We start from the raw sequence: 20,329 nt of genomic DNA on the forward strand, positions 1-20,329 counted from the left end.
TAGCTGGTCATATCCCAACCAGACCAGCTAAGACCAGGCTAGGAATGGCTGGTAACCAGCCTCGGAGTCTAAAACCAGGCTGGTAGACCAGCTAAAACCAGCCAGCCATCCTAGGCTGGTTGAAGCTGGATTTTTCAGCAAGGCCATTTCAGAAGTTTTACTGCTAATGCATGCATGTTAGCACACCACCACCAAAAGCAATGCATGCCTGCTTACAAGTTAGTTAACTACACTGAGAAATGTGAGGAAGCATCAAACCTTTTTAAACATGAGCAATCCTGCAGAAAATGCTTGTAAGGTATGTTTTGATGCTGGCATGCAGGTCTTGCTGGTTTCTATACTGGTCTTGCAAGATTTTATGCTGGTTTTAATGCTGATCATGCTCGTTTTAATGCAGGTCTTTAAGGAGGAATCTGTGATTCATCAGAGGAAAGTCTACAGCTTCATCCATCTGAGCGTTCAGGAGTTTCTTGCTGCTTTTTATTTGTTTCACCTTTATGTGATGCAGAATGTGGACACATCTCGTTTTTTAGATGTAATTTATCTGCATAGGGAAGCAGTAGATAAAGCCATTGAGAGTGAGAATGGGCGTCTGGATCTGTTCCTGCGGTTCCTGCTGGGCGTCTCACTGGAGTCCAATCAGAGACTCTTCCAGGATCTACTGACACACACAGAGAAGAGCTCAGAGAGCATCAGGAGAAGCACACAGTACATTAAAGAGAAGATCAGAGATGGACATGGACTCTCCACTGAAAGATCCATCAATCTGTTCCTCTGTCTGCTGGAAGTGAAAGATCAGACTCTGTCCAGAGAGATTCAGGAGTTTGTGAAATCAGACAAACAGTCAGAGAAGAAACTCTCTCCTGCTCACTGCTCAACAATCGCCTACATGCTTCAGATGTCAGAGGAGGTGCTGGATGAGCTGGAGCTCCAGAAATACAACACATCAGATGAGGGCAGAAGAAGACTGATACCAGCCGTCAGCAACTGCACAAGAGCTCTGTGAGTGTTTGACCAAGTGTTAGTGTTCAAATTAGTTTTGGGAGAAATTTATTTACTGTGTGTTTTCCTCTTCTTCCAGTCTTGCTGGCTGTAATCTCTCTGCTCAGGATTGTGAAATTGTGTTGTCAGTTCTTCAATCCTTAAACTTTGTCCTAAGAGAGCTGGACCTGAGTAACAATGACCTGCAGGATTCAGGAGTGAAGCTGCTCTCTGATGGACTGAAGAGTCCAAGCTGTCAGCTGGAGATACTGAGGTATAAAGAACATATAAAGGATAATGTACAGTCAGCTGGTTATAATGTTGATGTCTGTAGATACTTTATGTATGTTTGTCTGTCTCTGCAGGTTGTCTGGCTGTATGGTGACAGAGGAAGGCTGTGGTTTTCTATCTTCAGCTCTGAGTTCAAACCCCTCACACCTGAGAGAGCTGGATCTGAGCTACAATCACCCAGGACAATCAGGAGTCCAGCTGCTCCAACACACACTGGAGGATCCACACTACACACTGCAGAAACTCAAGTATGTTCACAAGTAAAGCCTTGAATGTGACTTTAAATAATGAGTGTCACCTATGATTGTTTAAATATCTTTCTTTCATCATATACTGTGTCCAAAATATGTTTTATGTGACAGAATACTGCAGCATCCTGTTATTTGTGTCAAATTATTCAATGTCACAAAAATTGGTGGGTCATTTCCCCAGCCGAGGCTTGAACCAGTTGTTGCTGTGAGGTGAACGTGCTACCCACTGCGCCACCACAACGCCCAAATTTATATCATGTTTTATATAAAAATGCAATACAATTTGAATTAAAGCCAAATAGATCTACAAAATCAAAGCTCTTCACAACAGCAGGCATGAGCAGGAAGCAGTATAACAGGAAGTGGCATTTTCAGCAGTGCTGTGGTTGTCGTGTACTGATGAACCGTCTTTTTGCAAGTCAATTATAATTTAGACAGCGATCTGATTTAGCAGCTCTCTTTCACCTCCTCCTGCCACGGTAATATATTTTATATTTTAATTAATTAATTAATTAATTTCATTATTTATGATTTTTTTTAAATAGATAGAGTCAGATTTGTTAATACATTTATATCAATATTTTTATTTCATTAGGTTCAGTTTTAAAAAAGTCAACAATATACATACGGCTCATAAACCATCTACATCAGGGAGCCCAAACTCAGTCCTGGAGGGTCGGTGTCCTGCATAGCTTAACTCCAACTTCCTTCAGCACTCCTGCCTGGACGTTTCGAGTATACCAAGATAGAGCTTGATTAGCTGGTTCAGGTGTGTTTAATTGGGGTTGGAACTAAAATATGCAGGACACCGGCCCTCCAGGACCGAGTTTGGACACCCCTGCTCTAGATGTATACTGTTAACTTTATTTTCCACTTTATTTAATGTCCTTCTGTCTTATTGTGTTGATTTGTGTGATGTGATATTGATTAACATGACTCTGATTCTCATCAAACCCGAGTGGTATAAAACTATAGAGATAGGCAAATGAAAATCAGAGTTTGCTTATTGTTTCTATATACTGTTACACAAATTGATGAGGTAGACGACCTGAAATATTAACTCTCGTTCCTTGTGGTTTTGAATGTGTGTGCTTTTATTTTGTGTGGAATATAAAGTGAACATTTTGGGAAATTGTTTATTTATTAATGCTCATATTTTCCCTAACATCTAGCGCATTCATTTCACCAATTGGAGAAATCCACACCAGTTTGTGTATGACGTTAAATGTTCATTTTTAATTTGGTTTGAACTGTCCACCAGTCCCATCCATCATATCCAAAACAGCTCTCTCTCTATAAGAAATGGGTTTATCACCTGTTGGACATGTACCCTGCTGGAAAATCCAGCTTAAACCAGTCTAGGATGGCTGGCTGGTTTTAGCTGGTCGACCAGCCTGGTTTTAGATGGGTTTTGGCCTGGTTTCCAGCCATTTCCAGCCTGGTTTTAGTTGGACAGGCTGGGAGATGACCAGCCAAAACCAGCTTGAACAGCCTAGCCAAGCTGGGAGTCCAGCCAAAACCAGCTATGTCCAGCTTAAACCAGGCTGGTCAAGCTGGATTTGGCTGGTCATTTTCCAGCCTGACCAGCTAAGACCAAGCTAGAAATGGGCTGGAAACCAGCCTGAAACTGGCCAAAACCTCTCTAAAACCAGCCTGGTCAACCAGCTAAAACCAGCCAACCAGCCTAGGCTGGTTTAAGCTGGATTTTTCAGGAGGAAACAGTACAAACAAAGATAAACACTGACCGGAAACCTGTTTGCATCAGAAAATGTGATTGATTCAATATGATCACTGTCTTTCTACATTTCCTTCTTGCTTAACAATAGACTATAGGCCAAAGAGCAACAGAGCAAACCTCAAGAACAAACAGGCACGCGTGCACAGAAACCTCATCCTTAAAACTCAGACCACAGTAACCATGGCAACCAAACAAAGTCATACTTTATATAATAAACAATCAGTAAGCCAGTGACAAATAACCAATTACCAGGTAACAAAACACACACACACACACACACACACACACACACACACACACACACACACACACACACACACACACACACACACACACACACACACACACACACACACACAATATCAATAAATGCAGCACACTGAGATAAAAAAAATAATAATTATTTGTACGAATCACAGAGTCACTATAATAATCCACCAATTCCCAGAATCAGAGAGCTTTATAGGCAGGTATGTTCGAGGAATTTGTTTTACGTGACAGAGCTTCTACAGTGCAACAGAACTACAGAGACAGGACAATAAACAGATAATAAATATATAAAAAAGCAGCAAGTAGTGAATGCAAACATACAAATTGACAAGTGCACTGCAAAAAATGCTTTTCTTGCTTAGATTTTTTGTCTTGTTTCTACTCTAAATATCTAAAATTTCTTATATCAAGAAGCATTTTTTAGAAAAGCAAAATATATTGCCTTGTTTTGAGAAATAATATGCCAATATTAAGTCAGTTTTTCCTTAAAACAAGCAAAATAATCTGCTAATGGGGTGAGCAAATTAATCTTGTTTTTTCTTTTGACGTAATATTATTTTGCTTACCCCATTGGCAGATTATTTCTCAAAACAAGGCAATATGTTTTGCTTGTTTAGAAAATTCTTCTTGATTTAGGAATTTTTAGATATTTGGACGAGAAACAGGACAAAAAATCTAAGTAAGAAAATTTACTTTTTTGCAGTGTGTATGTAGAGCTATATTAAAACCTAGAGCTGTATTCTGTATTCTGTAGAGCTTTATTCTAAAGCCTTCCTCAGTTTGTCAGACAGCAAAAGGAAAATAGATTACAGAGATGGAGACTTTACTGCTGTTTACACTCTTTGTGTGTGGTAAATAATGGTTTCTGTGATTTTACTGTTGGTGTAAGCATAATAATCTTATTTTAAACTGAATGCAGGTTTATTATGTGTTATTCTGTTTGTTTTAAGCAAAAACTCACTTAATTTTGATTTATTATTTCTGATAATATTGCAATATTTTTTGCTTTTTCTAACAAATTCTTCTTGATGTAAGAATTATTTAAATATTTCGACTACAAACAAGACAAAAACTAGTAAGAAAAGCTTTTTTTTTTCTTAGCTTGAAGAGGCTTATATACTGCACATTTCAGGGTTTGTGATGTCACTAATCCCAGGAAGCATTCACTCATCTAAAGCTACAAAGGTGAAATCCTAATCTATAACCCCTGAGTGACATGTGGTCTGATATATATAGTCCCCAAACATGTGTATGTAACATAACTATTTAATATAGATATTTTCTGCCACACTAATAGGTGCTTAAGAATATATTCGTCTCTATGCAGCGAGCTTTAAATACACTGAAAGTCAGCGATTTGGTATTACAGCTTATACCTTAGCATTTAGCATGTAGCATTTGTTGTGCGATCATTTGAAGTCTTAGGCTGCTTCCGAAACTGTATACTTCCATACTATATAGTACACTAAAATCAGTGTGTGAGCCGAGTAGTATGTCCGAATTCATACATTGGAAAACCAGTATGCGAGAAGTACCCAGATGACTTACTACTTCCGGTGAGATTCTGGAGTGCGCATCTCATGCATGCTGCGCTATCCCATGATGCCCCGCGAGCGAATTCATGAATGGGAGTGAAGCAACGTAACTGACGCAAGTAGGTCATGTGACCATGACAAAATGGCGGATGTAGTACGTCCAAATTCCATTCATACTGTAGAGATTGCACTTTTCTAACGGCCGAGTAGTACGCTTAAATTCAAATGCAGTACCTACTAAGTAGTAAGCGGTTTCGCACGCAGCCTTAGTGTATGCCTGTGAATGTGTGCATGACAGTGTGTGTGTATAATTTCTTTCTCTTTTTTTCTCTTCAAACTTGTAGACAACGACTATTCAATAATGGCTCGTTGTCTCAAAAGCAATTCAGCAAGGTGATGATAGACACACACACACACACACTTTTTTCTATATCTCAGTGGGGACTAATAGACATCATGATGTTTCTACTGTACATTATTATCTCCCTCTATACCCTAAACTCACCTACCCCTTACCACAAAAAATGTTTACTTTTCCTAAATACTTAATTCTGTCTGATTTATAAGCATGTTCGCCAATGAGAACCTTGAATTTGATTCCCACGGTGTGGCACAAGTCCCCATGAGTCTGTGTGCATTCATGTATAAGTCCCCACTGGGATATAAAAACAAGTACACACATGTCCAATAGTTAAATCTCAGACTAATCAATGCTTTTGTACTTCTCAAATCTGACTGCAGTGCTCTTCTTTCAGATGTATGGTTGCTTCCCTTGTGATCATTGTGATAGTGATACTCATTGTTGTGCGCATTGTGTTATCCAATACCTGCTATAATAATGCAGCAGTGGCGGCTGATGCCAGGAAGTGCTCTGAGATCGGAAGGTATGATTTAAAGAGCCATTAAAAAAATGTCTGCATTATTAATATTTAAAGCCAATACAGTAGTACACTTTGCAATTTTAATAATACTTTTACATTTAGGTATTGTAAAGAGCATGCATTATATTTAAAAATTTACTATCAGAGACTGTGCAAACATAATCCCCATGTCACACTGTAACATCTCAATCAAACACGAGATTTATCTGTGAATCTGATGTCATGGATGCATGTTTAGTAACTTCATGCTGAAATGATCCCCCACAACAAATATAAACAATCTGTAGCCTTAGTTTAGCTCATAACATGTTTTGAGGATTAGAAAAAGACAATATTTGGACATTTCCCCCATGTCTTTTAGTTGCTGTGCTGAGTGTATGATCAACTTTGGCGCTATTATTGATTATTGGTTTGACGCTGATAATAGTTGAAGTCAATCTGCAGAGAAGCATCTCAAATCTTTAATCAGAAGGAAAATTTGATCACAAAGACCATAAATCGGCTGTTGTTGAACATGTCAAACCAACAATCAAAGACCAGAGACTAGTTTAATATTATATGCATCTTCGGGATTTCCAAAAATGTGTCTCAGACAACCCAATGATGGCCAAAATTGCACAGTGTGAGTTGGGCTTTAAAGAATTAGTTTACCCAAACCTAAAAAAAAAGATGTTATTAATTATTCACCATTGTGTAGTTTTAATACCAAAACTTTAGTCTGTCTTCGAAACACAAATTTCAATCTTTTAGATGTAATCAGAGAGCTCCCTCATCCTCCATAGACAGCAAGGATCCCACTCAGGGCGTGCTCGCAGTATGTATGGTTGCCTTGAACCGGGCCGAAGCATTCTTGTCTCCGTCTTTCCTGACGGCCCGCACTCACATTGCATTCACACCCTTACGTCATCGATGATACGCTGTTCACTAGAGAAGTGCTCTCGCTCAGCACAGTGGACATTTCTTTAGTTATATCTTTTAGTGGTTTGCGATGTGGTGACATGCAGTCAAATATTTCGCTGAACAGATCAGCCACTTTTGACGCTCATAAACAATCACAAAGTCCTCATGCTGCAGGTATAAGGAGGTCTGCTGAAGGTACAGCTGTGGTGCATTGACGGGTTTGTGTCTTTAATTGAACAGTAAGAAGGATTAATAAACACAGTCACTTAAAAGTCACGTTTCGTCTTCAGTTGTGGGTTCTGATCCCAAGTTATCCGCACTCTGGCACACCTCTTCCGACAAGGCCCGGGCCGGCCAACTGAACCGTGCCTGAACCCAATTCAGAGCACTTAGACTTCTCAAATGATCCGGGAAACAGGCCTGGGCACGGTTTGGACAGCATAGTGTGAACATGCCTTAAAGTCCAAAATAAGAAACAGAAACAGTCAAAACAGTCCATGTGACTTCAACTGAAGCTCCAAGAACTCATTTGTGCACCAAATAAAAAACTTCTTATGCCACAGGTCTGGGTGCACGTTTACTATGAGTAATATGACAGATTTGCCATTATAGTCAGCAGTGAAACATGCCAGTGTTATATTGCCTGTAATAGAAATGTACCCTGACCTGACATGGATGACATAGATTACAGGTGTCAAACTCAATTCTTGGAGGGCCACAGCTCTGCACAGTTTAGCTTTAACCCTCTTTAAACACACCTGATCAAACTACAGTAATTGAGTCCTTCAGGCTTCATTGAACCTCCAGGTAAGTGTGTTGAATGATGGTTTTAACTAAACTGTGCAGAGCTGCGGCTCTCCAGGAACTGAGTTTGACACCTCTGACATAGATAAACACATGCTCGCATGATTCCAGTTGAATCATTGCAGTCACATGGAATATTTTGACACTGCTTTAGGTCTTTTCTGTAATTTGAGCATCTCTGGACTCTTACTGTCTTGGGAGGATGAGATCTAAAATATCTTAATTTGTTTCAAAGATGAACTAAAGTCTTTGGATTGGAACGATACAATGGTGAATGATTATTAGCAGAACTTTCCTTTTTGGGTGAACTAACCATTTAAGATACACCATTGTTTTGATTCTCTCTGTCTGTCTTTGCAGGGATATCCTGCAGCGCAATGGTTCAGCAGTGGATGCTGCTATCGCTGCTCTGCTGTGTGTGAGTCTGGTTAATGCTCAGAGTATGGGCATCGGTGGAGGACTGGTGTTCACCATATACAATGCTTCATCAGGTACAGTATGTGGATTAACCAGACTCACACAACAGTCTGCCACAATGGCAATAATCTGACAATGGGGTAAGCAATAGAATGTTCAAAGCGAAAACAAAATTATTTTGCTTTACCCCATTGGCAGATAATTTTGCTTGTTTTAAGGTAAAACTCACTTCATTTTGACTCATTATTTCTGAAAACAACACAATATTTAGAGCTTGTCTTGAAAATGCTTATCGATTTAAGAATTTTTAGATATTTGGACTAGAAACAAGACAAAAACTCTGAGTAAGAAACACATTTTTGGCAGTAAAGGCATTTGTTTTTATACCCTCTCTTTGTGTTGGTGTAGAATATTTGCTTTAGGTTCATGCACTCTTATTTAGTAATCTCCACCTAGATGTTTTTCTGATTAATAACTGCCACCTAGTTTTTCTGATGCGTTTGTTGCCTGAACAAGTTTGTTTGCAGTTGAAGTACATAGATGTGCAGGCACATTTTATTAAAAATGTTTTCTATATTCAACACTTTCTATATCGCGTTTAACACTATAGATTGTCAAAGCAGCATAAGATAGATAGAACAAAGGAGTGGAACTTCTAGTAAACTAATAGTGCTTCAGTTCATTCAGTCATTAATTTTATTTGGCTTAGTCCCTTTATTAATCTGGGGTCGCCACAGCGGAATGAATGGCCAACTTATTCAGCATATGTTTTATGCAACAGATGCACTTCCAGCTGCAACCCAACACTGTAATACTCTTCAGTTCAGTTGTCACAGTTAAAGTTCAGTGTTGTTCAGTGTAATGCAAATGTTTATATGAATAAGCCAGAAAAGGTTTATAAAAAAATTGAACCTGGAGCATGTTGTGGACTATTAAATGTTCATGTTTTGACCCTCAGGAAAAGTGGAGACCATTAACTCTAGAGAAACTGCTCCGATGAGCGCTTCAGAGAACATGTTTGGTACAAACCCAGAGAAAGCAAAACCAGGTAAACCACAGTAAATCTGCCAATCCAGTTTCCAGAATGGCTTTACAAGAGAGATCCAGTAAACACAGTTCAGAGAGAAGTTCATTTGCGAATAAGATTTATCTAATGATTAACGATTGATGACCAACTAAACTTCTCTGACCACATTTCTAGAACTGCTCGATCGTGCAGATTTGCACTCTATAACATCAGAAAGATCCGACCCTTCTTATCTGAACATGCAGCTCAACTCCTTGTTCAAGCTCTTGTTCTCTCCAAACTGGATTACGGCAACTCTCTACTAGCTGGGCTTCCAGCTAACTCTATCAAGCCTCTTCAACTGCTCCAGAATGCAGCAGCACGAGTGGTCTTTAATGAACCTAAACGAGCACATGTCACTCCACTGCTAGTCCGTTTGCACTGGCTGCCAGTTGCTGCTCGCATCAAATTCAAAACTCTGATGTTTGCCTACAAAGTGACTTCTGGCCTAGCACCTTCTTATCTGCACTCACTTCTGCAGATCTATGTGCCCTCCAGAAACTTGCGTTCTGTGAATGAACGTCGCCTCGTGGTTCCATCCCAAAGAGGGAAAAAATCACTTTCGCGAACGCTCACGCTCAATCTGCCCAGTTGGTGGAATGAACTCCCTAACTGCATCAGAACAGCAGAGTCACTCGCTATTTTCAAGAAACGACTAAAAACTCAACTATTTAGTCTCCACTTCACTTCCTAAGCTGCAATTGCCTCTTTGAATATCACACTAATTGTACACAAAAAAAAAAAAAAAAAAAAAAAAAAAAAAAAAAAAAAAACTACTAACACTTCCCTTCTTAGACTTTACAGACCTGAAACTTGCCTTTAGTACTTATTCATTGTTGCTCTTGGTTGTGTAAATTGCTTCCTTGTCCTCATTTGTAAGTCGCTTTGGATAAAAGCGTCTGCTAAATGACTAAATGTAAATGTAAATGTAAATGTAATGATGCCTGGATGTTTTGGTTCTTGAAGGAGCTGTTCACTCCTCTTTGTTTTGTCCTGATTGGCAGGGTTGTTCATAGCTGTACCAGGAGAACTGCGTGGCTATGCATTGGCACACAAAAGACACGGGAAACTACCATGGAAAGATCTGTTTCAGCCCAGCATTAAGCTGGCATCAGAGGGATTTAAGATTGGCAAGGCCCTGGCCAATGCCATCAATGAAACAAGAGCCACAATTCAGAGAAATGCAACTCTGTGGTAAGTAAAAACCATTAGCAACATTTATTAAAGTAATTATCACTGTGTAATACACAATACAACATTTACAATACAACAAGTACAATTATTGAAGTATCCAAGAGCCAGATTCACTCCCTTCTCTTTAATTATAACATCATCTTGCTTCTGCTCATTCTCTTTGTTTTCCAGTGAAGTGTTTTGCGACTCAAACAACATCGTCTTGAAGGAAAATGATACTATCAGATTTCCCAAACTAGCTGAAACCTACAGGAAGATATCAGAAGAAGGTCCAGATGCATTTTACAATGGGTCCCTGACTCAGAGCATAGTGGATGATATCAAAGCTGCAGGTTGCTTTATTATTCAATTTTAATATATTAAATCTGACCTGATATGATCAAAGTATGCAATTCTGTCCAAATCTTTGCTTCTGCAGGAGGAATCATCACTCGTGAGGACCTGAAGGCTTATGGGCCAGTGTTGACAGAGCATGCGTTGAACTTTACAGTGGGGAAATACATATTTCATGCTCCTGGTGCTCCTTTTGGTGGACCTGTGCTGGCTCTGATCCTTAAAGTAATGAAGGGTGAGTGAATATGTGTTTATGCCACATTCACACATTTCAGATATTTACAGCAGCATATATAAACAAATATAGTATACAATAGGGAGTCACGTTGGCACAGTGGGTAGCACGATTGCCTTAAAGCAAGAAGGTCACTGGTTCGAGCCTTAGCTGGGCCAATTGGTGTTTCTGCTTGGAGTTTTCATGTTCTCCCCGTGTTGGCGTGGGTTTCCTCCGGGTGCTCCGGTTTCCTCCACAGTCCAAACACATGCACTATAAGGCTATAAGGGGAATAGGGTAAACTAAATTGTGTGTAGTGTATGATGAGTGTGTATAGTTATTTCCCAGTACTTGGTTGCAGCTGGAAGGGTATTTGATGTGTAAAACATATGCTGTATAAGTTGGTGGTTCGTTCCATTGTGGCGACCTCAGATAAATAAAGGGACTAAGCTGAAAATAAAATGAATGAATGAATAGTATACAATAGTCATGCATATATTTCAACACAGGCTCATTCTGAAAACGTAGCCCTGTATACTGTACATTTCTGGAGGTCGTAAATTATGTAGCCAGAGCCACATGTGGCAGCCTTTCGTCTTTAAAACGAATGCTACGGCACGGTATGACGCCGTTCCTTTTCCAACTTACCAGCTGACCCCTTACCTTCATATGGATGGCTTTCCCGCTGTTAACAGTTTGTCCGGTAGCTCGATATGTATGTTGGCAAACTTGAGACGCAGAGCGGAGTTGACTGTGACAACCGGGTTCTAATCCTGTAAAAAACAGTTTCAGAAAGAAACATAAACAAGTAAATAACAGGGTAAGAATGTGATAAAATCTGAAAACGTGGTAGAAATCACTGGGCTTTTCTTTTTCTGGATTACTATTTAAAACACTGAAGTTGGGTTTAGGTAAGGGTGAGGGTAAGGGATTGGTCAGTTGGTCAGTCAGTAAATCAGTCACCATTATAATCAGTCAACAGCAGCCTCTGGTGGATTTTAGTGAGAACAGCAGCCATGAATGGCACTCACAAGAGAAATTTGAGATTTGAAAAAAGCATACACAGCGGCCTTTGGTGGACTCGCAAAAACAAAAACTGCAAAAAAAAAAAAAAAAAAAAAGTAGCTCCTGGGATATATTTGGTGCTCTCCAGAAATGTATATAGAGGTACATTTTCAGAATGAGCCTGGGTTGATATATTTCTAAAATGTTAGTGTATATATATACATACAGTAGACACAGATGCATTTTGTAAATCTGAACTTTTATATTAGATGTGAATAATCGTGATCGTTTGACAGCTCTAACTTTATAAAAACCTAACAAACACACTTAAGTCTTTCATTTTTCTTAAAATAAGTGAGGTTTCACTAACTAATTTTGAGAGGAGCACGTGATATGACTGATTGCAGCTGGCCAATCAGATTAATCCAAACTTACTATAAGTATAGCCTGGCTAAAATTACTCACTTACCTTCGAAACCCCCCATCCACCCCAGATCCCCCTTTCCTCCTTTACCAGGGGGAGCTCTCAAGAACTACCTGATCTCGTACTCTCATAACATGTTCTATTGACCAGGCGAAAGCCCTATAGGCTCAATTATCTCCAAACTCAGGGTTCACTCGGGACAGCATGCCAAACCTGCTATTATTACCAAGCAGTATCTAAGTGTGAACTGTTGAAATTGAAATTTAAAATGATTAAACATTTGTTTTCAGGTTACAACATCTCCTGGAAAAGTATGGCCACAACAGGAAATAAGACTTTGACTTATCATCGCCTAATAGAGGCTTTCCGCTTCGCTGATGTCCAGAAGAGCAAACTTGGAGACCCGCTCTTTGAAAACATCACTGAGGTGAATTTAACTATACTTATCCACTTCATGGCTCTTTATCACAGCTACCAGGACATTATTAGAGCTTTGACCCTAAAAATCATTACATTTTGGAATCCTTGGATCACTTTTTCCCCAAACTTGATCAAGAATGTACCACAGATTTTCAAGAAACATTTTTAAAAATCTAATATATGTTTCTTTATTTAACCAGATAAAAACCCATTGAGATCAAGATCTCGTTTACAAGGGTGGCCTGGCCAAGACGTCTGCAACACACCACTTATGAAAAAATAATAATAATAACAAATAGAAAATATAAAAAATACAGTTTAGTTGAACAGCTATACCACATGACAATATAATAAAAAGACATACTTTGAGAAATGGACTCTTCGCTTTATCCTTTTTAACAAACAACAAAAGACGTAATTGGGATGAGCTCAGACATTTTTAGTTCAGACTGAAGAGTATTCCAGGATGAGGGAGCGGCATGATTATAGGCTCGCTTCTTTTTGACTTATGAAGAAAGGAACCTAGGTTTTAAGGCACCAGTCCCAGAAGAGCTTTGCATGATAGCTAAATTTATATCCAAAGACTAGTGCGCAAAACTGCATAAATATTGCATAACACATTTGCGAATAAAGCAGTATTTCCAATCAATGAGAAACAGAAGAGAGCAAAATCATAACTTCTTGATAAACCTGCACACATATGAGCCAGAGAAGTGGAGTCTGCTGCACTGTTGGGATTCTCCACTGTGATGTTTGTTCTCCTCTAATAAATTAGTTGCACCCCAGAAGACCAAGACCAAACGCATTGAATACGGTGGCTTTTGGAGGTGTGAGTTGAGCAGACAGATGCTCAAGACAGTTCTGGAGGGAATAATAATAGAATAATAATGATACTGAAGCGCTATGATGACGAACTGACGGAGGGCTGAAGCCTTTTACAATCAGCACAACAACATTTCACATCTGCAACAATGGAAAGCTGGAAACATGGAGAGCTGCAGCCCAACATTAAAGACGCAAACACCCTCACACACACATTTACTGTATATCTGCAGACCAACATTAATGACGCAAACACCCTCACACACATTTATTTCTGTCAAAATTTTGTCTTCTTCGTTGACTTTCATAACATTCCCTTTCAATGCAAAGAGACTTAACTTTTCTCAAAGCCTTTCGCTGCACTTCTATTTACATATTTTGCTTGTTTTATTTCTCAGCATGTCAAAAACATGGTCTCAGACAGCTTTGCGGACCACATCAGGAGTAAGATTAAAGATGACCTCAAACAGACCAGCTATGATGAGCAGGAGGACATTAATACTGTACCTGAAGACCACGGCACATCTCACGTCTCTGTCCTGGCTAAAGACGGCAGTGCGGTGGCGGTGACCAGCAGCATTAATAACTAGTACGTTTTCCGAAACACCCAGTTTGCATTGGATTTAGCTGTAAATCACAGATTTAGGCTCACAGTTGATTATTTTTAGCTGTCCTTTCAGTCATGAGACAACCGTGCATGTTGTCTATGGTGAATCAGATAGAATTTAAATGATTATATGTGTGTTTAGTAGAGGAATGTTAACGGCACACTCCACCTTTTAAAAATAGACTAATTTCATACACTTAATCCATTCAGCCAAACTGGTGGAGCATTTTTAGCTTAGCTTAGCATAGTCTATTGAATCAGATTAGACCATTAGCATCTCATTCAAAATTTTCAAAAAATGAGTTTAGATAAATTTGTCATTTAAAGCTCGACTCTTTTGTATTTACATTGTTTATTAAGACTGATGGGAAATGTAAAGGTGCTATATTCTAGGCCAGGGGTCACCAATCTCATTCCTGGAGGTCCGGTGCCCTGCAGGGTTTAACTCCAACTTTCCTCAACACACCTGCATGGGTGTTTCAAGTATACCTAGTAAGACCTTGAGTAGCTCATTCAGGTGTGTTTGATTAGGGTTAGAGCTTAAATCTGCAGGACACCAGACCTCCTGGAACAAGTTTGGTGACCCCTGTTCTAAGCTTTTAAATTTTGATTATCACGCCAGAATCAGAGTATAGTTCCTGCTATATAGAAAATAGCAACTTTTATTTTTTCTGTTAGTCTTAATACATGAAGTAACTATATATAGTTTACCTTTAAATAGGAAAATGAGCTAAACGTTTTTTGAGTGTGATGCTAATGGTCTAATCCAATTCAATGATCTATGCTAAGCTAAGCTAAAAGTGACTAGACCCTACTAGACACATAGATCAGCTTAATGTAATAAAAATGGTAAAACTCATCTGTTTACTATAGAAGAGCTGCAACATTGGTCTATTTCCAATAAATAGAATGGAGTACTTTAAGGCCTAGTTTTACAGACTTCTCAAGACAAACCAAAGGCAGTGATGTATTTTAGGATCAGTCAGTGCTAGTTATCTTTAGTTTCAATAGGTCTGAATTACGTTTTAGTCTGGGTCTAGTAAGTAAAGCCAATGGTGTATAATTACAACATGTTGAAAGTGGTCCGGCAGATTTGGCAGAGTCATTAACTCTCGGGCGAATATCAACATGTCCAAATACCTCATGCATATTTGTACGGCGGGGCGAAGCATTGGCGAAGTAGGTAGTGCTTTCACCACACAGCAAGAAGGTCGCTGGTTCAAACCTTGGCTCAGTTAGTGTTTCTGTGTGGAGTTTGCATGTTCTCCTCCGTGTGGGTTTTGGTTGCTTTGGTTTCCCCCACAGTCCAAAGACATGCGGTACAGGGGAATTGGGTGGGCTAAATTGTCCGTAGTGTATGTGGATGTTTCCCAGAGATGGGTTGCGGCTGGATGGGCATCCACTGCGTAAAAACGTGCTGGATAAGTTGGCGATTCATTCTACTGTGGCGACCCCAGATTAATAAAGGGACTAAGCCGACAAGAAAATGAATGAATGAATGAATGAATGAATATTTGTACGGTGATGTTACTGCATGAAGGCCATTTTAATGTTAATGTTCGTGTTCCCCCAGTTTCGGTTCTGGTGTGATGTCACGCTCCACAGGCATTATATTTAATGATCAGATGTGGGATTTCATTGAACCTGAGCTGATGAGTGGACCCAACAAAAACAACAAAATTAAACCAGGTACTGAGACTATTTCAGGAGATTCAAGTACAGTCTCCTATATGAATGCATATGTTGACATGTTTTTGACCAGGTAAAAGGCCACTGTCATCAATGTGTCCCACAATAATATTTGAGAAAGACGACCGCAAAAACAAAGTGAAAATGGTGGTCGGAGGTGCAGGAGGGACCAATATCACCACATCTGTGGCTCAGGTGATACAAATACATCAACAGATTACAATAAGATATGAAATAAACAATGTCTTATTAGACACAAATTGGAAATCAAAATTGATACATCATAAAAATATAATTATATATAATATGATATTTATTTCATTATTCTGAACTTAAAAAGTATTTATTTATTAATGGACTATACTGTTGAAGTCAGAATTATTCACCCTCTTGTTCAATTTTAGTTCTTTTATATTTTTCCCTAAATCAAATTCTGTTTAATGGAGTTAATTTGCTGAATTAGCCAAGTTATGGTAATTATAACAGTGCTGTATTATGAACCACTGTTATACAATGACTTGCCTAATTACCCTAACTGTACCCTAATTACCCTAGTGAAGCCTTCAAATGTCACTTTAAGCTGTATAGAAGTGTCTTGAAGAATATCTAGTCTAATATTATGTATGTGCTGTCATCATGGCACCCTTATGCAACAAAAATATATCTCTCAATACAATATATGATTTTATTCAGTTGAAGTCAGAATTATTTGCCCCTGTTTATTTTTTCCCCAATATCTGTGTAACGGATAGCAGATTGTTTCAACACATACCTAATCATAATAGTGTTAATAACTCATCTCTAATAACTGATTTATTTTCTCTTTGTCATGATGACAGTAAATAATATTAGACTAGATATTCTTCAAGACACTTCTATACAGCTTAAAGTGACATTTAAAGGCTTTACTAGGGTAATTAGGGTACAGTTAGGGTAATTAGGCAAGTCATTGTATAACAGTGGTTCATAATACAGCACTGTTATAATTAGGGTATACTAGGCAGGTTAGGGTAATTAGGCAAGTTATTGTATAATGATGGTTTGTTCTGTAGATAGTCGGAAAATATATGTCGCTCAAAGGGGCCAACAATATTGTCCTTAAAATGCGTTTTACAAAATTAAAAAACTGCTTTTATTCTAGCCGAAATAAAACAAATAAGACTTTCTCCAGAAGAACAAATATTATCAGACATACTGTGAACATTTCCTTGCTCTGTTAAACATCATTTGCAAAATATTTAAAAAATAAAATAAATAAAAGGGGGCTAATAATTTTGACTTCAACTGTATAAATGTGAGTGTAAATATATATGTTAAATTATATTAGGTAATATACCTCAATGTACAAGATAATAAACAGATTTAAATATGTAAAAAAATATATTGATTTATATTATTATAACATTATGTATATATAATTATTATATTATATATTGTATACATGGTAAATATAAAATAATTCAATGTACAATGTCTGTCATATATTTTAAAATATAATAGATTGAATAAGACGTCAATATAGCTCACATTAACTGAATGAGGCAATCTGGTTTTCTAAGAGGGATGTGCCATATATGCCACATAATGATTAATTATATTGCATATATGGCACATATGTTTAATCGAGTTAATTAATTAGGCAAGTTAGGGTAATTAGGCAAGTCATTGTATAACATTGGTTTGTTCTGGAGACAATCCAACACTAATATTGCTGAAGGGGTGAATAATATTGACCTTAAAATGGCTTTAAAACAATTAATAACTGCTTTTATTCTAGCCCAAATAAAACAAATAAGACTTTCTCCAGAAGAACAAATATTAGAGGAAATACTGCTGAATCTGTTCAACATCATTTGGAAAACATTTGGGGAAAAAAAAAACGTAATAATAAATCACAGGACATACAGAGAATGGAAATTGCGTCACTCTCAGACCCTGTCTGCGTAAGAGATAATATTAACACAAAAAAATAAAGTTTTAAAAAGAAAATGCAATAAATACAATTACACATATAATATAATCTAAAAATAGAAGTCAAAATAAATCTTGTAAGCTATGCAATTACAATTAAGGGCTCAGGGCAATGAGTGTAAAGCAGAGTTGCTCACATGCAAAACAGTATAGAGTGCAAAAAGTACAGTATAATGCAAAACAGTGCCAAACACATATAAACATGATTGTGCCATCGTACGTAAAGCTGCTTCTGTTTCTCTTATTCCAGGTGATCTTAAACCACCTGTTCTTTGGCTTTGACCTGCAGAAGTCTGTTAATACATCCAGAGTTCAGATCACGCTGAATGTGACGAACGTGGAGAAAGATTTTGATAAGGTAAAACATCCACTCTTCATATTGTTTTCATGCAAATTAAATGCACAACATCAGAACAGGGAAGATTATATTAATTTTCTGTGTGTGTTTCATGAATGCAGGCAGTAATTGAAGGCTTGAAGCAGAAGAATCATCATATTCTTCATGATACTGCATTATCTGTGGTTCAGGCCATTGGACGAAAAGGGAAGAAAGTCTGTGCTCAATCTGACCCGAGAAATGACGGTTATGCTGCAGGATACTGAACGTGCTTCTGTGTTTAGCGCTAGTTTTATTTAATATACAGTTGAAGTCAGAATTATTCGCCCTCCTGTAAATTTCTGTCAAATATTTTCCAGATGATGTTGAACAGATTCTGGAATTTCTCAAAGTATTTCCTCTAATATTTGTTCTTCTGGAGAAAGTCTTATTTGTTTTATTTCGGCTAGAATAAAAGCAGTTTTTTATTTTTTTTAACGCCATTTTAAGCTCAATATTATTATTCCCTTTAGCATTATTAGTATTGGATTGTCTTAAGAACAAACCACTGTTATACAATGACTTGCCTAATTACCCTAACTTTACCCTAATTACCCTAGTGAAGCCTTTACATGTCACTTTAAGCTGTATAGAAGTGTCTTGAAGAATATCTAGTCTAATATTATTTACTGTCATCATGACAAAGAGAAAATAAATCAGTTATTAGAGATGAGTTACTAAAACTGATTAGAAATGTGTTGAACAAAATCTGCTCTTAGTTAACTATTTTAAAATATAAAACTAGTTTAAAATATAAATTGATAAAAATTAAACAGGAGGTTGAATAATTCTGACTTCGTCTGTATATATAAAATGCTCTATAAAAGGATGAGCACGCATCGGGAAATTGAAGATGCATCAAAATCCACATTTAAAAATATATTTTTCCTTGTGATTTTCTGCTATAAAGCGCTGTACACTGAAGAAAAATTATTCAAATATGATTCCTTGGATTTACTAAAGGTTTTTAATTAAGTGCTTGTAAACTATTTATTTGGGCTGAATTTAAGTAAACGAATAAAGTTGAGCATTGCTAAAATGGGTTTATATGGGTTTAAGTTAAACCCATATAAATTGCATCAGTTTTACAGAACTAACGGCACAACTTTCCAGTGTAGTTTAATAATTAAAAATATATATTTTAATAATTAAAAAAAAAAAAAACATTTGACATAAAAATGCCTTTTTTGTAATCTTACTGCTACTGTATTGAATAATATTAATATTAGTAATTGGAATATAAATGACAATTATTTAGTGAATAGTTTATAGTTCAATAGTAATATGGTGATTTTTTTTTTTTTTTTTTTTTTTTGTGTGTTTTGGTCAAGGTACATTGCAGGCATTAATTTAATTTAAGTTAGGTAAGTTATTTTCTTTTTTCCCTTATTCAACAACAAACTAACTTAAAACAGAAACAAATGTACAAACAAACAAACAAACAAACAAACAAACAAATAAATGAATGAATAAATAAATGAATAAATAAATAAATAAATAAATAAATAAATAAATAAATAAATAAATAAATAAATAAATAAATAAATAAATACAAATAATTAAACTAAATAAATGAATCAAATAAAAATAAATCTATTTGGGGGTGGGGAAGGGGATGTTTTGGGTAAAGTTGTTTTGGATTTGTTTTATTTTAAATAAATAACTATTTCCTAATACTATTATTATTATTATTATTATTATTATTATAACAGTTTCATGGCTGGTAAAAACATATATATATATATATATATAAATATATATATATATATATATATATATATACAGTATATTTTCAATGTTAAAATCACTGGCCATTAGCAGATCCCTGTACATATAATTTCTGTTATGAATTAATGATATTGCAAAACTCGCTCCAGCTTTTTTATTCAGCTTATCTATTTTTAAAATCTATGTAAATTAAAAATGACGCATCATTATACGCTGAGGACAATATTCTGATAGTCGCATTGTAAAAATAAAAATAATAAAATAAAGTGTCCTATTAGCCTATTCAATGTGTGTGGTTTTGTCAAATTTAACACTGGTGAAAACGCAGAATTTGTAAGGTCTCTGTCCTGTGGTGAACATTTCAGCAACCAAGAACATAAATAATAGTATTTTCAGTGCATGCATTTTCTCC

The 20,329-nt window shown here is 37.0% G+C and overlaps 2 protein-coding genes across 3 annotated transcripts; both read left to right on the forward strand.

The window, feature by feature from the left end:
* The first annotated feature begins 268 nt into the window (after positions 1-268).
* Positions 269-1,015, forward strand: LOC137495365 (NLR family CARD domain-containing protein 3-like). Its single transcript, XM_068220969.1, has 2 exons — positions 269-298; positions 398-1,015. Exons 1-2 carry the CDS (start codon positions 269-271, stop codon positions 1,004-1,006), a joined length of 639 nt encoding a protein of 212 aa, XP_068077070.1. The 3' UTR covers positions 1,007-1,015.
* Positions 838-19,163, forward strand: LOC103909498 (glutathione hydrolase 1 proenzyme-like). Of its 2 annotated transcripts, XM_073908338.1 has the most exons (16): positions 838-1,002; positions 1,082-1,255; positions 1,347-1,520; positions 5,411-5,459; positions 5,822-5,950; positions 8,012-8,142; positions 9,027-9,116; positions 10,139-10,328; positions 10,500-10,660; positions 10,747-10,896; positions 12,595-12,731; positions 13,945-14,135; positions 15,727-15,842; positions 15,916-16,037; positions 18,064-18,171; positions 18,273-19,163. In XM_073908338.1, exons 4-16 carry the CDS (start codon positions 5,428-5,430, stop codon positions 18,414-18,416), a joined length of 1,701 nt encoding a protein of 566 aa, XP_073764439.1. In that variant the 5' UTR covers positions 838-1,002; positions 1,082-1,255; positions 1,347-1,520; positions 5,411-5,427; the 3' UTR covers positions 18,417-19,163. The 2 variants fall into 2 exon arrangements, with proteins under 2 accessions (XP_073764439.1, XP_021333880.3); XM_021478205.3 differs by lacking the exons at positions 838-1,002; positions 1,082-1,255; positions 1,347-1,520 and adding an exon at positions 1,900-2,002.
* Positions 19,164-20,329: the final 1,166 nt, after the last annotated feature.

The sequence above is a fragment of the Danio rerio genome, chromosome 1 (assembly GCF_049306965.1).
Source record: "Danio rerio strain Tuebingen ecotype United States chromosome 1, GRCz12tu, whole genome shotgun sequence".
Taxonomy (NCBI): Eukaryota; Metazoa; Chordata; class Actinopteri; order Cypriniformes; family Danionidae; genus Danio; species Danio rerio.